Source organism: Helicoverpa zea, chromosome 27 (genome assembly GCF_022581195.2).
Source record: "Helicoverpa zea isolate HzStark_Cry1AcR chromosome 27, ilHelZeax1.1, whole genome shotgun sequence".
NCBI lineage: Eukaryota > Metazoa > Arthropoda > Insecta > Lepidoptera > Noctuidae > Helicoverpa > Helicoverpa zea.
This window is the reverse complement of record NC_061478.1, coordinates 1,695,954-1,713,172: the sequence shown is the minus strand read 5'-3', so window position 1 is coordinate 1,713,172 and position 17,219 is coordinate 1,695,954. Positions and strand designations below refer to the sequence as shown.

At 38.9% G+C, this 17,219-nt stretch overlaps 2 protein-coding genes across 3 annotated transcripts in view; one reads left to right on the top strand and one right to left on the bottom strand.

Annotated features, from left to right (window-relative positions):
• Positions 1–17,219, bottom strand: part of LOC124643187 (zinc transporter foi) — a 54,330-nt gene that overhangs the window by 25,627 nt on the left and 11,484 nt on the right. The window contains exon 1 of one of the 2 annotated variants that reach the window (XM_047182064.1): positions 3,934–3,995. The exons of the other annotated variant lie outside the window; for it this stretch is intronic. The gene's annotated coding sequence lies outside the window, so the exon portion shown is untranslated. Of the gene's footprint in view, positions 1–3,933; positions 3,996–17,219 lie in introns of those variants that run through there. 2 annotated transcript variants of the gene reach the window in all.
• LOC124643188 (AP-3 complex subunit sigma-2) overlaps positions 4,527–17,219 on the top strand; it is a 36,315-nt gene continuing 23,622 nt past the window's right edge. Inside the window, exon 1 of the mRNA XM_047182068.1 lies at positions 4,527–4,659. Within this exon, the coding sequence (XP_047038024.1) occupies positions 4,618–4,659 (42 nt within the window). The 5' untranslated portion in view covers positions 4,527–4,617. The remainder of the gene's footprint in view (positions 4,660–17,219) is intronic.

Genomic DNA, 17,219 nt, shown 5'->3' with positions numbered 1-17,219 from the left:
GTATTGGGTTGCCCGGGTAACTGGGATGAGGAGTTCAGATAGGGCAGCTGCTCCTTGTAAAACACTGGTACTCAGCTGCATCCGGTTAGACTGGAAGGCGACCCCAATATAGTTTAAAGAAGCTTAGAAAAATGATGACTAGAGAGATCAATCAGTTTTGACTAGGATATTTTGGTGATTTGTCATATTAGTTTTCACCAGTTTCCGTCCGCGGTTCCACTCGCGTCCCGAGTTCTAATATCAAAATTGTAAAAAAATTGGTGCTCATAATAAAGTATGACTATCTATGAAAATCGGTTCAGTAGTTCCAGAGATTTCCCTCTACAAAGTCACAAAATCTATTACTCTTCTTTATAATATTAGTACGTCCTAACGATGCGGTGTTCGTGTAACCTCGTGTAATTTCGCGAGTGCTCGGGTCGTTGAACTGGTCGTGAATTTTTTGCACAACTGAAGGACAGACAGACCGACAGACTAGCTTTTTTTTTCTGTTTGACTAATGCTTACTTATATGGTATAGAGTTTGGTATTTACTTTTTATAATGTAGTTTGGGACGCAGGTTAAATCACGAGAATCAGTTTTACGTATAAAGTTGTCGTTATCCCGCGGTTTCTGACGCGTCCCGTGGGAACTACTGCCCGTACCGGGATAAAATATAGCCTGTGTTACTCGGGAAGAGTGTAGCTTTCCAACTCTGAAAGAATTTTTCAGTAGTTTCGGTGCCTTTAGGGCTTAGGGTACAAACAATGTTTTCTCTTTAATATTTTAATCAGATAACATATGCACATATATTTTGAATTTATTATTTCGGAGATCCATAATTGGTAAATGCGAAAGTATAGGTTCTTCTTTTGTTGGCTGAATAGATTTGGAAGTCCTTAGCTATGGACTGAACAATACAGATATTTATTTCTCTTAGGAAGTCTCAATGGGCCTGTTAACCAATGATTTTGCGATTCTTAAATTCTGCCATTCTTTGTTATGTTAAAAAGTTCCTGGTATTTAGAAAAAGAAAATAAGACACTTCCACGATTCATCATCAGATCTTGGAATTTCAAACAAAAATCAAAACAAAATACGTCAGTACAATTTCTAAGAAATATTGTAAATCGATACAATAACAAAAAAATCGCATTGCAATAATATTATCGATATCACATTACTAATATTTCACACACATGCATATTATGCAGAAACATATAAACGAAAAATAACTCGTGCAAGTCATTTACATGGCTTTTTCCCAACTATGTTGGGGTCGGCTTCCAGTCTAACTGGATGCAGCTGAGTACCACTGCTTTACAAGGAGCGACTGCCTATGTGACCTTCTCAACCCAACCTCTATCTGATCGTCAGAATTTCTGACTACCCGTAACGTCTGTCAAAGATATTTAAATGACACCAATAAGGCGATTATCACACTGCCCCGCATGATGCAGCGTAGTGCGTGGATGCGTTTTTTTCCGTTGTATGGAAATATCTCCGTTTGTATGGAAAACACGCATAGTCCAACACACTGAAAATGCATCCACGCGCGTTCATGCGGATCATGCACATACATGCGGAGAAACACGCACCCCCGCGCGTAGGTGCGGGGCGAGACGCAAGGTATGGCACACTGAATCCCGCAATGCCGCGCGTGATTTTGAATGGGCGTGACGTGTATATTTGAAAATGGAACTCGCTGTGCGTGAATTTACAAAACGCACCTACACGCGTGAGTGCGTGAAAAACCCGCACGATGATGCAGATCTGCACTCCCGCAGGAACGCGCGTAGGTGCGTCGACACGCAAGATGCAGCGTGATGCGGGGCAGTGTGAAGATCACCTAAAACACTTAGGAACTTGTCATGACATGATCACCTACGGAACGACCGAGCCAAGCGTTGCTTAGCCTTATGATCAAAGGAGTAATGTGGCTATTTCTAAGCCACGAGCTCTATCTATACATATAATAAATGGGAATATTTTTTTATTTGTACCATAAAGGCTCAAACCTACAGAACCGATTTCAAAAATACTTCCACAGTTGGAAAGCTGCACTCTTCCCGAGCAACATAGGCTATATTTTATCCCGTTATAGGCAGTAGTTCCTTCAAGACGCGGGTGAAACAATTAGTCAATAATAAAGTCAGTATAAGAGGAGGTCACCTTGATACCATGGTATGATCCACCATGGAAGCCAAATGGTCAAATCGCCGTAAAGTGTACTATAACAATGGCTCATGAATGCAGTGTCATGTGACAGACACCAGTAAAATCATTTGATGTGGTGTCATTTTAAACACGTCATATGGTTAGGGCTGACAACAGTTTTAGAAACTTAAGTAACTGAGATACCTATTTGATTCGTTGAACCGTCTTTGGCAGTCGTTATGGGTAGTCAAAAGCCAGTAAGTCTGACAACTAGCCTCATCAAAGAGTATCGGGTTGCCATGGTAACTGAGTTGAGGAGGTCAGATAGGCAGTGGCTACATGTAGACCACTGGTACTCAGTTGGACTTGAACTATGTTGGAAAAAGGCTAAGCAGATCATATGTAGCAGTTAACAGTAACCACTAAAATCTAGAATATATTTGGAAATACGTAAAATTTAGTATATTTACCAGTAGCCCAAAAAAGAACTACACACTAGATTCACACTTGAACACTAACTGGTCCAATTAACGTCTACAAGTTAAGATATAAACTTACTGTTCCATATAGATTTAGTAACAGTTCAACGTAATCAAAAAAACAATGGAAAACTCATTGTTTTGTCACTAAAATGATTACCATAATTGATGATGTTTCGGTCCATGGGGTATAGAAATTCGTCAAACCTCAAGGTTTAAAAACCGTGAGGATAAATTGATGATAAGATTGTTAATGGCAGGGTAACAGGAGTCTCGTGTTTCGGAAGGCACGTGAAATTGGTGTTGTTTGGCTACCGGCAGTCATTTGGACGTCTTTGGCAGTCTTTATGTAGCCAGAAAGGCTGACAACCAGCATTACCAAGGAGTTACTTTCCTCTTTGGTACTCAAAAGATTCCAGAAGGAACCAAAAAACTTTGGCAAATGTCACGGGTAGACAGAAGCCAGAAAGTATGACAACCAGTCTTACCAAGGAGTACTCTCCTCTTCGTTACTCAAAGAGTTCCAGAAGGACTAAGAAGAGTTTTAGTCAGTAAAAGCCATATATTTGCTCCCGATATACCAACAACGGGAGGAGTCCTCTGCTGATTTGTCAACTCAAAAAAAAAGGAGGCATATCCCGCCGTGTTTTGCCCGAAAATGAAAATGTCAATCCATCAATTTCCCGAATTGAGAATTTGGCCAAACTAGAGGTATGATATGATCGACAAGGACCTCGGATTTGCAAATTGCAATGTAAGCACACTACATCCTACGTTCCATCATCTTATAAATCTATTTGTAGCTTTGTACGCATTTTCAATAGACGATGAAAAGGAACCCGGATTCTATAGATATTTTCTGAAGGCCAAATATTTCGCAACCCAGAAAGCCTCATGCGAAAACATAAAAGTATTATTGATTTTAGTTATTAGGTAGTAAACGATAGCCTATCATGATTGTTGATAGCAAATTCTGTGGGCTTTCAAAACAGAACCAAATTAATTTGTGTTTTGCTGTCTTCAGTTTTTTTGGGATATGATAGTAAATAAAAGCTGACTTTGATACATTCAAAATACTTCATATTGGCCCGTATATAGGTTTATGCAAATTAGAAAATGGTCGGCCGTATCGGAAATAGACGATGTTTTTGATTAGTTTTTGGATATTTTACTTAGGTTATTTATTTTGGTGCAATATTTTTTTTGAGTTTATAATGGTCAATTGATTGATCCCTAGCCAACAATTTGACTGACTTTCTCTCTCATTTTTTTTTTAGATATTCATGTATTTAGAAATGATAAAGAAAGTTAACTCACCCGATCGGTAAAAGCAATCCAATTAGCACACCACTAAACAACCTCAAGGGATGGTAGTTATCCCTAGACTGACGACACTACGTCACAGACCGCCATTTTATACACAAAACACGCGGGAAAAACGAACTGGCCAATACGGAAGCAGGAAGGATGCGTTTTTATTCACCACCAATTTGAAATTCGAACGGTCCATTAGGCAAATTGTTCCCACTCTTTGTTGACTGAAGATTAACTTTTTATTACGTTCTAATTGAAAACGAGATTGGCAGAAAAAAGAGTCTTTCATATTTGCATGTCTTTTTATGATACGTTTTTTTGCTATAAATCTTTACTTTTAGCGGAAAACGTTGCTTTGTTATCTTGGAGGCAGTTGTCGGTTTGTCGTGCTTACGGTGACACGATCAGTGTCAGCGAACGATTGCAAATAATCGGTTGGTTTTGGCGCGATTTTCTAGGATTTGTGATCTAAATTAAAAGTGGAGTAGTTACTAGACTTTATGTGAATTAGAACGCAGATTTTTGCAAACTTTTGGAATATACGGTCCAAATTGTAACCAGTTGCAAGATATTCTTTTATAAAATCAAGAGTGGATTGTGAAGTGTACCGACAATAAAATCGTTCAAATATGACATCATTCGCGGCTCGGATCTTCAAAGTTTTGTGCAAGATCTGGACAAGGCGAGATGAAGAGGATGAGGAAGAAATTATATGGAAGATTGAGATGTGTAAGTACTTCCTGAATTATTCTTCAAAGAGTTTAGAGAGCTCTAAGTCTGCCTAAAATCATCGGAAATAATTTGCGATTATAGGACCATATTTTCTCAGGCCGTTCTCATGTCCTGTTCGAAAGAAAGGTGTTAAGCATAAATGAGGATGGATATAGAAGAGGATGAACAAATAAACGATGGGTGGACTGTCTAAAATACAATGTGGTTTTAAAGAGTATTATTACATGGGAGATGATGTCAGATAGGAAGGTATGGAAGAAGTCATGCTGCATTTGATAAGGGCAGCAGAACTAGAAGTTTAACAGTAAATCCCGTTTTAGTAAAATTCTGACCTTATAAAGAAAAAAAAAAAAAATGAATGAGAGCAAAGAAAATAGGATCAACATAATTTACATCACAGTAAAACCCACAAACATCTCTAAAATGTTTTAAAACACTCAAAAACGATTGATTCCACTTCAACATCCGTCTTTAGCCGTAGTCCCAAAACTACATAACTTAGGCTAACCTTATGTGTTGCTTATACAACTTTATTTACTCAATCGATGTATTCGGATTAGATATAGAAAACCGTTCAATTTAAAACTAGACTATTGACTGACCTGGATAAAAGAACGTTCCACTTTTGGGCTATTGTTTTTTCGGATAGAGGCATCATTTCAACGCTCGGTGCACTTAACTTTCGACTGTCTTGTCTATCGAGAGGTTTAAGGTACTTTTTGAATGCTAGCTGTCGACTGCTACTGTCGACATCCGCAGCTACACTACTGACTTGTATTTTCATTTAACCGTCAGATACCTGACATCTTTTTGGAACGAAGTACCTTATCGCCCGTTGTGAAAGGGAGCTAGACGAAAAAAATTCCTACGAAAAGTTGTCACGACACTTTTTGCTATAGTAAGGTATTGTAAGCTGTGCGGCGTAGCATGTTTCTCTGTCTGTCTGTCTCTCTCTCACTAATTAATCGAAAGGAACTTCGTTCCATCCGGGTGTCCCTTGACACCTCTCAAGTTTTTTTATTTTTTTTAACGACGTCAAAAATCATCAAAGGACCCCTCCCGCTGTGGGTTAGCAGCGGTGAGGGAGTGTCAGACTCTTACTGACTAAAAAGCGTCGTGTTCCGTCGTAGGCCTTTTATGTACCAGGGCCGCGGTATCTCTTTGGAACATATCTGACATCGATATCTGACAGCGACTGCACATGCTGTTACCGCTTGGATCCAAAACCGTTTCATGTAAATACATACAAACCAGTAGTGCTGCCGCCGATTTCATGCAGTCGAGGCATGTGCGGTCGGGACTTGCAGTCGGCAGCGAAAACGGCAGTCCAAAACGTACCTTTACGCTGATTCCGCTTTCTTTTTATTTAGAAGTGTTGATTGAGACGTCAAGTGTTCTTTGGTAAATCTTTTTGTTACTCGGGGAATCCCAGCGTCAACTAGGTAGTATGCAATTTGTTTTGGGTTTTTGGTCATTGACCGATCTTATGCTATATTTGAAGCAAAAGTTTATTAGTAAAGGTTTATACAGTTTTTCGGTTCTGCTTTGGTGCAGTCTGGGCCAAGAAGTCAGTTAATAGAAGATGTGAATGTGTGTTACCTGTAACAATAGAAAAACAAATAATCAAAAATGTGTTTGATTCTGATGGATTAATAAACTTAGATAATACATTTCTACGATGAAAATCCACGATGTATCTTGGCAATAACATAGAAGACTATTTGTTTTCCGGCGATTTTAGGCGCAGCCCATGGGAACTGACGGATAAAATATAGCCTCTGTAACTCAGGCATTATGTAGCTTTAAAATAGCGAAAGATTTTTTCAAATCCGTGCAGTGGTGTCGGAGCATTTCTAGGAAAGGCTCCAGGCTGTTTCCATTTTATTATATTAGTATAGAAGTTCTGGATACTTTTTCACCGTACTGATAAACAATCGTATCGGTAAAAACCAGAGGAAATCTATAGCCTTACGTATGTATGTAAAACTATCGATTGACTACTACAATAATAAGGTTGTTTACCAGTCATATTTGCGTGACCAGCACGTAAACAAATTGTGCATTCGCTGCCTTTAAAGGGTGTATGAAAGAGAAGTAATTGGACCCGTTATTACTGACTAAGGGCGTTTCTACATTAGACCGCAACGTTTTTTAACTAAACTCGCACATTTTATAAGAGCCTCGGTCCTGCTTCCTATAAGTGTCCATAAGGTTCCATAAAAATACCACTGCCACTGCAGCCTAATGTGTGAAAGCCCTAAGGCTCAATGCTTAATATAGACAACAGAAAATCGCGCGTATAAGTAATTTCGAAGTTACTAAATAAAAAAAAATACGTCAACAAAGTTAATGAAACTAGCCGTTCTCCCGCGGTTTTACTCGCCTCTAACTTCTGCCCGTACCGGGATAAATTTTAACCAATGTTACTCGAGAAGAGTGTAGCTTCGCAACAGTGAAATCATTTTTCAAATCGTTTCAGTAGTTTTGGAGCCTTTTGGGTAGAAACAAACAAAATAAAATCTTCTTTATTATACCTATTAGTATAGATATCAAAATTATCATTAATAAAAGGTAAAATCACGAGTTTCGGTCTGTACCGAGCCTAATTTAATTTCATTGTGTATCATACGATCATAATTATGTAACTAATTAAGTCATTATTCCCCATTATGGTTACCATATCAACTATTATCGTTATTGAGTCAAATTATCATAACCTATTGTTACTACAATTAGGATCCGAGGACCGAGTCATAATATCGTGAGCTCTCATCTATACTAATATTATAAAGCTGAAGAGTTTGTTTGTTTGTTTGAACGCGCTAATCTCAGGAACTACTGGTCCGATTTGAAAATTTCTTTCAGTGTTAGATAGCCCATTTATCGAGGAAGGCTATAGGCTACTTTTTATCCCGGTACGGGAAGTAGTTCCCACGGGATGCGGGTGAAACCGCTGGCAGAAGCTAGTCTATACTAAAATAATAGAGATGAGTTTGTAAGACCAATTTGAAAAATATTTCAGTGTTAAATAGCCCATTTATCGAAGAGCACTATAGAGTCTATAGCCAATTATATAAGCTATATTTGACCGGGTGTGTGAAGTACGGAAAAATTGTGAGTTTGTGACGTTGTAGATATTATCCGGATCTGTTAACCAATTTTGAATATTCTTCTGTATTTTTTTATTCAATAGAACGGTAGAACTTAGAAAGACACCGTAAGTGCGAGTAGGCTATCTTCTTTAAATGGGTAAGAGAAGCTACCCCGAGTCGCGACTAAAACCAAAGGGTACTTGTAACTAGTATATGAGAAAAACATAGACTCAACTTTTATCCATATGCGGGAAGTAGTTCCTTCGGGACGCAATGGAAATCCCTGGCGGAAGCTATTAGGCCATATTTTATCAAGGAACAAGAAGACGTACCCGCTGAACGCGACTAAATCAATAGGAATCAGCTAGTCTATGGTACCTACTAATATTATGAAGAGAAAAACTTTGTTTGCTGCAAGGGATAAACTCAAAAACTTCTGGACCGATTTAAAAAAAAACTTTCACCATTAGAAAGCTACAATATCTCCTAGTAACATAGGCTATATTTTATCCCGGTACAGGCAACAGTTCCCACGCGACGAGACTAAAACCGCGCTAATAACCACGTATATAAAACCCTCTGTACATGTCCACAGACACGTAACATGTTGTAATTGTGATGGCTTACTGAATAACAACTAGCGGCATTGATTGGTCCGTGACCGCGAGGCCGCGGGTTCGATACAGCCATCAGCCATATCGATATGTACCTAAGGATGATGTGATGACCTGTTATGGGCATGTACTATATTTGTGAATGATAAATGATTTAGGTTCAAGGATAAAAACTGAGAGAACCCCTTTTTTGGGGTCAAAACGGGACTCTAGTACTACATTCGTATAATTTATTAATACATTTTTAGCTCAATTTGCATTATATAGGGTTCTCAAGAATACATAGAAAACTATTGTACTTCATTAATTTTATTTTCTTTTAAAAAGAGTGTCCACGGAGTTTCTAGCCGGTTCTTGTCCATGAGACCAACTCTTTGGAACCGTGCAACTAGTTTGACATTTTGAAAGAGCTTTATAGAACTATTAGAAAGAAAAAAAAATTGACTGACTTTGAAAGACTGTCACGTCTGCCCGTCAGTCTGTTACCAGGCAGTATCTCATGAACAGTTTTCACAAACAAACCCTTCCTGCACGAGCCCGCTTGGCACTTGACCAGTTTTTTTACCAGTGAGACTCCATTCAATTCAGACATTTCAAACTTATCGAGTAAACTGCTGTAAAAAACTACCAATTTGGTAGAAATATAAATTGAACTCTCGCGTGGCAACTATACAGATTGAACCGTGCTTTATGTCTTAAAATAAGATAAAATATCGGCTAAATTAACGTTTCTATTTACGTGCATTAAAAAGGTAAATGTCAGCGGTTTACCTTTAGGTTAAAAGCAAACGGGTATTCATTTAACGCTGTTTTTAACCATATATTGCTATTTTACTACATATATCTCGGTTATAGGCTGTGACTACGACTGTGTTTCGGATGGCACGTTAAGGCGACGAATTGGTCAACAATAATTCCATAACCGGCACGCGCATCTAAGGCGCCAAAAGGGGTCGGAGCGTCTGAGCGGGGCGAGGATAACAATACGCGCGCTAGCTTATAACTAAAAGTCGTAAGCGACAAAATGGTTTTGTAATTTTATTATTTAGAAATGATAATTTGATAAAAATTCCTTCTACAATTTTAAAGAGTATGTATATACTCAACTACTAAAAAAGTTAAGAGGCTTAAATCGGTCCCGTTTGTCCATAAATGTGAATCTCTTTTTAAAAAGAGGTATGTTTGATATATTTTTCTCTGTTATAAAAGTTACCTAATCATGTTTCTACGTCTAACAAAATAAGGTTTATATCATGAACTTTCAGGTAACCAAGTTGTATTTTGATCCGTTTTGTATTTACTGAGAAAAATTGAGATCCTTGGCGCCAAAAATTCCAATTCGTCCTCTTAAACTGTAGGTCCCGGCTGTCATTGAACATCCTTGGCAGCCGTTACGGGTAGTCAGACACCAGTAAGTCTGACATCAATCTAAGCAAGGGGTATTGGATTGCCCGGGTAACTGGGTTGAGGAGGTCAGGGCAGTCGCTCCTTGTAAAGCACTGGTACTCAGCTACATCCGGTTCGACTGGAAGCCGACCCCAACATAGTTGGGGGAAAGGCTCGGAGGATGATGACAGTAACCATTTTGTGTCTTTATAGCAATTTTACTACATATACCTCGGTTATAGGCCTCTATTTATCCGGGTACACGAAGCAGTATTAAGACACACGTGGACAAAAGCTAGATTTAATATATTAGCTGGTTCCCCGCGGTTCCACCTGTGTCCCGGTAGAACTTCTTCCCGAACCTAGACAAAATATAGCCTATGTTACTCGGGAATCGTATCTAGCTTCTCAACAGTGAAAACATTTTCAAATCGATTCAGTATTTTCGGAGCCTTCAGGGTACAAACGAACAAAAAATGTTCCATCTTTATTATATAAGTATAGAAGTATTTCGACCACAATTCGTTAGATAACTCCAATTTTCTCAATGAAACCATTTCACACACACAAACATATATATATTTATATATATAGCCTCTGACGCGTGTGACGTAAAACTATAAACGTTGACCTAATCTACGCACGATTCTTTCATTTGACACACACACACATATACACACACGTGATCAATTCCTATCTCTCTCTGTGTGTAACTGTCCTAAATATCCACCAAAATGCGATCATGTTTTTTTATGTGTGAGTAAAAAAATTGCTCTAATTTGCCCTTTTGCGTTATCGTACTTCCTACAAATATTATATACGCGAAAGTTCTTTTAAGCAAAATCTATTGACTGGATTTTGATGAAACTTAGGAGTAATATAGCTTATATATTAGAAAAACATATAGGCTACTTTTCATCCGTGTGCGGGATGTATTCCTCTAAACACGCGGACAAAACCGCAGGTGGCAAATATACCAACGTGAACTCCCAAAAAGATTAGCATTCATTACGCGTATTGTACAATGTATGACGTACATTGCTGGCCTACTGACCTACAGATATAAAAATGACACACCTACGCCTCAATGTATCGCGTATTGCGAATATATTTAACTTTCAACATCTATGCGCGCCTAGTAACGTGGGGAATATTTTAGATACGATTTTCTAGTGCAATACTGTCTGTATGAATCGGAATAATGTGTCTGTATTCGTTGTCTGTAGAATTACGTAAAATTGAAGTTAGCTCGTGCACGTTAATCTCAGGAACTAATGGTCCAATTTGAAAAATTCATCCAGTTGGATAGCAGTAAAATAGAGGAAGGTCGAAAGATAGGTATATATATACATACAGGCCAATACTCCTACGGAATACCTATATTTTCCGTCCCATCGCGCAATGAGAGTGAAGGAATAGTGAGTGCACCTGTGTCTGCGCAAATGGCTAATCTCCTAACACAAGAACAGCCGCCGTAGCCGATAATCGGCTAGCTAAGAGGTCATCATCATTTTGCTAAAGATTATATACGGTATTTTTGGACGATTTCCTGAATTCACATTTGTACCGTACGAATGAATCATATCTTCCTTACAATCTTGTTCACAAAAGGCACATCAATCGATTCATGAGGATGTTTATATAAAACAGATCATAACATTGTTTCCCAAAGATGTAGCTGGCTTTATTTGTAATTTTAAGCCTCTCTCAATTATGAAGATCATCAACATACTGTTGCCCTTATTACAATACACTTGGGGTCGCCGAAGCATGTCTTCTTGTTCCATACTTCTCTGTCTGCCGTCATCTCACAAGTATCATCTTTTAGTATGGACTATATGGTGTTTCAGATAATATAATCCATTCATGGTTTACTTGGTCTTGGTCTATGTATTAGAAAACTCAGCATTCTTAATCAGTTCTGCTTTCTCGGGTCACATTATCATCTCCTGCCTAGCTTTTTCTCAACTATGTTGGGGTCGGCTTCCAGTCTAAACCGATGGAGCTGAGTACCAGTGTGCCACATGAAGCGACTGCTTATCTGTCGTCCTCAACCCAGTTATTTAAGCGACCCCATACACCTTGGTAGAAGTCGCACCTTTAGAAACACGTACCTAGTTATTTCCTTTGTATTTTTCGTCCCAACGGGCTATGAGAGTGAAGAAATAGTGAGTGCACCCGTGTCTGAACAAATGCTTGTGCACTATAATATGTCCTGAGGATATCTTATGCCTGTGACCAGAATGACGAATCAAGAATTTCAGCCAAGGTTTTATACTGTAACAGACATGTCAGACTAATTAAGATAACAAGATGTACTTAACACTCAAATTAAGTTCATCATTTAACTGATAACAATATGTTATGTCATTTCGTATCGCTACGAACATCGTTATTAAACCGTCGTTAGGACAGTGTCGACTCTATAGATATAAAATAGTAGATAGATCGGCAGTGGAGGGATTTAAGTGAAGCCAAAAATGAAATAAATTAGTTGAGTGATATTTTCATATGTGAGGAAATATGTGTTGCTTTTGTGAAGTTAAAAATCGGTTTTTGGTGTGTTTCTTGATTATGAAAATCATTTTTCAAAATATCATGGATTTTGTTACTTTTGTGAAGTTTTTGATGTCAAGGCTCTACAGTGGCCATTTTTTGGGCTTATATCATATGTAGTTGTTATTAGTCACCCATTGCCGGTCTATGAAACGGTAGTGAATCTATCAATACTAAATATACATCTCCATGTTGTCATGTCATGTTCGCCTCTGTACTTACATGAACAAAAAATGAAAATTTTCTTAACATTTTTAAGGCAATTTCACGTTGAAATCAGCACACAATTTTATTACAATGTTGCATGTACATGTAAAATACACTGCAGGCATTATTTTTCACGGGCTACCAAAAAACAGTTTATGTAGAAAAAATCCATGCTTGATCCAGGAATCGAACTTAAAACTGTTAACAAGGCATGTCTATCAGTATTGATTGATTAGTCATACAAGTACATAATTATACATAGATTTACGAACACACATAAGACATATTTATTAGATACACGTGCCAGCCAGTTTCAACATATTGCTGACTATAATTAGTTCTCCAATATTAAAAGTAATAATGAATGTAAGTAATAAAATGTAGATCATCATATCTATATTTATGTACAACATAATTATAAGTAGGTAACATGAGTAATCATTCAAACTTGGCTGCAAAACAGCGCTTTTTGAACGTCAATATTTACAAAAGACAGCTCACAAAACGATCACCCTTCACCACTTCCTATGTGTTCTTGCTGGGTAAAAGAAATGGTGGAACCAACTGACTACTATATCAGCCAGCTGCGCAGGACATATTATAGTGGACAAGCATTTGCTTGGACACAGGTGCACTCTCTATTCCATCACTCTCATAGCCCGATGGGACGGCAATCCGACACCACCGGAGAGAGATCAGGCGCAGGACCGACATTTACGTGCTCTCCGATGCACGAGGGTTAGGAAATAGATGAGTCTCCGAAGATAATTAGTTACTTTTTATACACGTGAAGTAGTAAAAACACGGGTGATACTGCAGGAAACAGCTAGTATTAAATAACTAGTTCACCACAATATACAGTACAATTTCTCTTCTAATAAATCATTCAAAGGTTGTCTGCAAAAGATCTCGTTTAACGATAGGACCGTACATTATGTCACCGAAAGTAACTTTTTGTGTATCAATGTTTACATAGTAAAACATTTTATATGACACATGTTTTAACCTTTATTTGTAGAGTGAAAAACCTGTCTGCCTGACAATCCATCCATCCATCTTTTCTTTGCTCTTCCTCTACCTATCCGAAAGTAGAACTTCCTGTAAGAAGTTTTTCATTCTTACATTAAATACATATTATAACACCCAGACCACTGCCAACCAGCATGCTCATGCTTGATCATACAAATGTTGACCGTACCGGGAATCGAACCCGGGACCATCAGTTTCTCAGTCCGGCATGGTGACCATTGCTTCAACGAAGTCGTCATTTCTTCTGCAGTTATTTCGACAAGTGCAGGATATTCTATGTTCTGAAAATTCTTTCAGAATGGTATATCAAAAACCCTCTATCATACTAAGTACCTACTTCGCAATAGCTCTCAGAGCAAAATCTATAAAGGTACAACTAAAAATAGATCCCCTATTTTTAGCTAGAACAGTCAATGATCTTAGACTGTGTCTCAGACATTTTTTAAACAAATGAATAATTGTCAAAGTATGACATGTCGTATGCGCTTCGAATGCCAAGTATATGATCAAGGATAGTTTATGCCGTGTGCTGAATAAATCGTTTGTTAATATGGTCATTAGATCTTGAGAAAGAGGATAAGGACGATTATAAATTAGTTATTTATAATAAACACTAAATGATTGATTTATATCGTTATGAAGAAAGAGCAGATGGCCGATGGCCACTAGCAAGCGCAGCGTAGGACGTCCACCAACAAGGTGGACAGACGACCTTATAAAGGTTGCCGGAAGACGATGGATGCAGGTCGCCTCCAAAAGGTATCTGAGGAGATCTAAGGGGAAGGCCTATGTTCAGCAGTGGAAACTAGAACACCAACGACAAAATTTGAGTTAGTAAAAATACCAAAGACAAGATCCCCAAAAATAAAACCTCATCATTACAAAACTCTGAAACACTCGAACTCCATCATAAAGAGACTGCAATCCACTATCTTCCAGCGCGGTTCATAATATAAAGACGCCAAAAATACCAGTAAGTTGTCGTCGTGTTGTAACTGGTCTATTTATGCGCGCGCGCACGTGACTCGACGCGTGGATCCAAATCACCGGCGGGTTTTACTGACTAGACTTCGCGCCACCTGCTTGATTTGAGATAGTTTTCGTAGTTAATTGTATCGTTTTTAGTATTTTTGTGTGTTTTAAATGGTCTGTCTTTGTTAATTTGTTGAATTTGAATAAGGCAAAAATAGGAATTTAAAAAATCTTTGTGAAATACTGATGGTCGGTACTGTGGTTTAGTCCTAGCAAGAGCTTAAGAAAGGATATAAGCTAGTTTTTATCCGGGTGTAGTTAGTATTTTTCTCCAGGCGTGGAGGAAATAAGCTTGTAAAATTAAAAACTTCGTATTAGCGATGAAAACCACCAATAAAAGAATCGCTTGCTAATCAATCAAAATACATACTTTTTCCCTATTTCACATTCATCGAATATCTATCAGACATCAGACGGATCGCGTGTTACAACTCCATCTATCAAGGCATAAAAATTAGAGCAATCTTGTAATAATAATAATATAGAAGTCAGCAGGTCAGCGTGTCTGTTTGTGCTATTATTTATTGACTGTGTCCAACCACTCTACACTCATAATATTGCATCATCATCTGCCTAGTCTTTTCCCAAGTATGTTGGGGTCGGCTTCCAGTCTAACTGGATGCAGCAGAGTACCAGGGTGCCACATGGAGAGACCGCCTATCTAACTAAGTTAACCCAGTTACCTGGGCAACCTGATACCCTTTGGTAAGACTGGGTGGTCTACTTTTGTTCAAAAGATTGCTCAATCCCTAATTAAGGCTTGCAAAAGACAGCTGACCCAATTGCCTACCTCACCTCCCCGTAGTGCTCTCTGCTGAAAAACAAATGAAGCTCTGGCTGGTGACGGCATAACCACCACGCAGCACCAAGTGGGATATTGAATTTAGAGGAGATAGGCAGCAGCATCTCCCAAGTTAAACATATCCTACACTGCGCTCATCAACACGCATGCCCAGTGCGTATATTATGGGCAAATCTCTCTAACTTGGGGGCGGCAGCAGTCCAGCAGTGGACGTTCTTTGGCTCATCATCTCCCGAGCCTTTTCCCAAGTATGTTGACGTCGACTTCCAGTCTAACTGGATGCAGCTGAGTAAGCAATGGCTGTGGATGAAAAGACTTAGGTGACGTCTTCCAGCAGTCGGTATCAAAGGAGTTATCAACCTCCTTGGTAAGTTAATCTTACAAACTACCAAATTAACCTCCATGATCTTCATACAAACTCGTAAACAAACAAACAAACTGAGCCAGTAAGTCTGACACCAGTCTAGCCAGGGGTATCGGGTTGCCCGGGTAACTGGGTTGAGGAGGTCAGATAGGCAGTCGCTTCTTGTAAAGCACTGGTACTCAGCTGAATCCGGTTAGACTGGAAGCCGACCCCAACATGATTGGGAAAAGGCTCGGAAGATGATGATGATCTTCATACAAACTCGTAAACAAACAAACAAACTAAACAATGCCGCGCCTTCTACAATCAATTGACACGAATCAGTATAAATTGACAGACGTTTAAGAGGTTACTAATGTATTGTTTTTATTTGTATGCTAGCTTCTGCCAGCGGTTTCACCCGCACGCAAAGGAAACTACTTCCCGGGTATGGAGAAAAAGTAGCCACGACTGGCCTTTAAAGATCTTTAAATATGACCTATTTATATAAAAATATCAGAGATCCTGAATTTTCCAAATCCGGCCGCAACCCTGAGCGGAATCCAAAAATCCTGAGATATGGTAACCCTAATTAGAACTTTACCTAATAAATACTAATATCACTGCAAGACATTAGCGAAGTAATTTGTGGCTAATGACGTGCGCAGTGGCACATGATTTATATTGTTCCTGCTGCTGTGCATTTCAACCAAACAAATATTATTATAAGTGGAAATAGATCTACAGTAATCTTCCAGTGGTAAAACGATGGCGTGGTGCCCAGGACACCGTGGCAGACTGGACTCCTAGCTGGGTTATCACCTCCCGAGCCTTTTCAAAACTATGTTGGGGTCGACTTCCAGTCTAACAAGATGCAGCTGAGTACCAGTGTTTTACAAGGAGCGACTGCCTATCTGACCTTCTCAACCCAGTTGCCCAGGCAACTCAATATCCCTTGGTAAGACTAATGTCAGATATGCTGGCTTCTGACTACCCGTAACGACTGCCAAGGATGTTAAATGTCAGACTTCTAACTGGGTATAAATCTTGTATTTCACGAAAGCGGGTGACCCTAACATGTGTGTGTAAATGTACATGCACATTGTCTTTGTATGCGTAAGCATAGGAGCGCTCAGTAGTGGCCGAGTCGCCGAGTCTCACAACGACAATGTGCATGTATATTCACACACACATGTAAGGTTTACCCGCTTTCGTAAGATAAATAAATAAATAAATAATGTCGGGACACCTTTTCACACACGGTCGGTTAGCCCCATGGTAAGTTATTAATTAACTTGTGTTATGGGTGCTAACACAACTGATAAACTACATGTAGCTACATATATATATATTTATAAGTACATATTGTAACGCCCAGACCACGGCTAACAAGCATGCTCATCACACAAATGTCGACCGAGCCGGGAATCGAACCCGGGACCTCAGGTTCGGCAGTCCGGCATGGTGACCATTGCGCCATCGAGGTCGTCGAAACA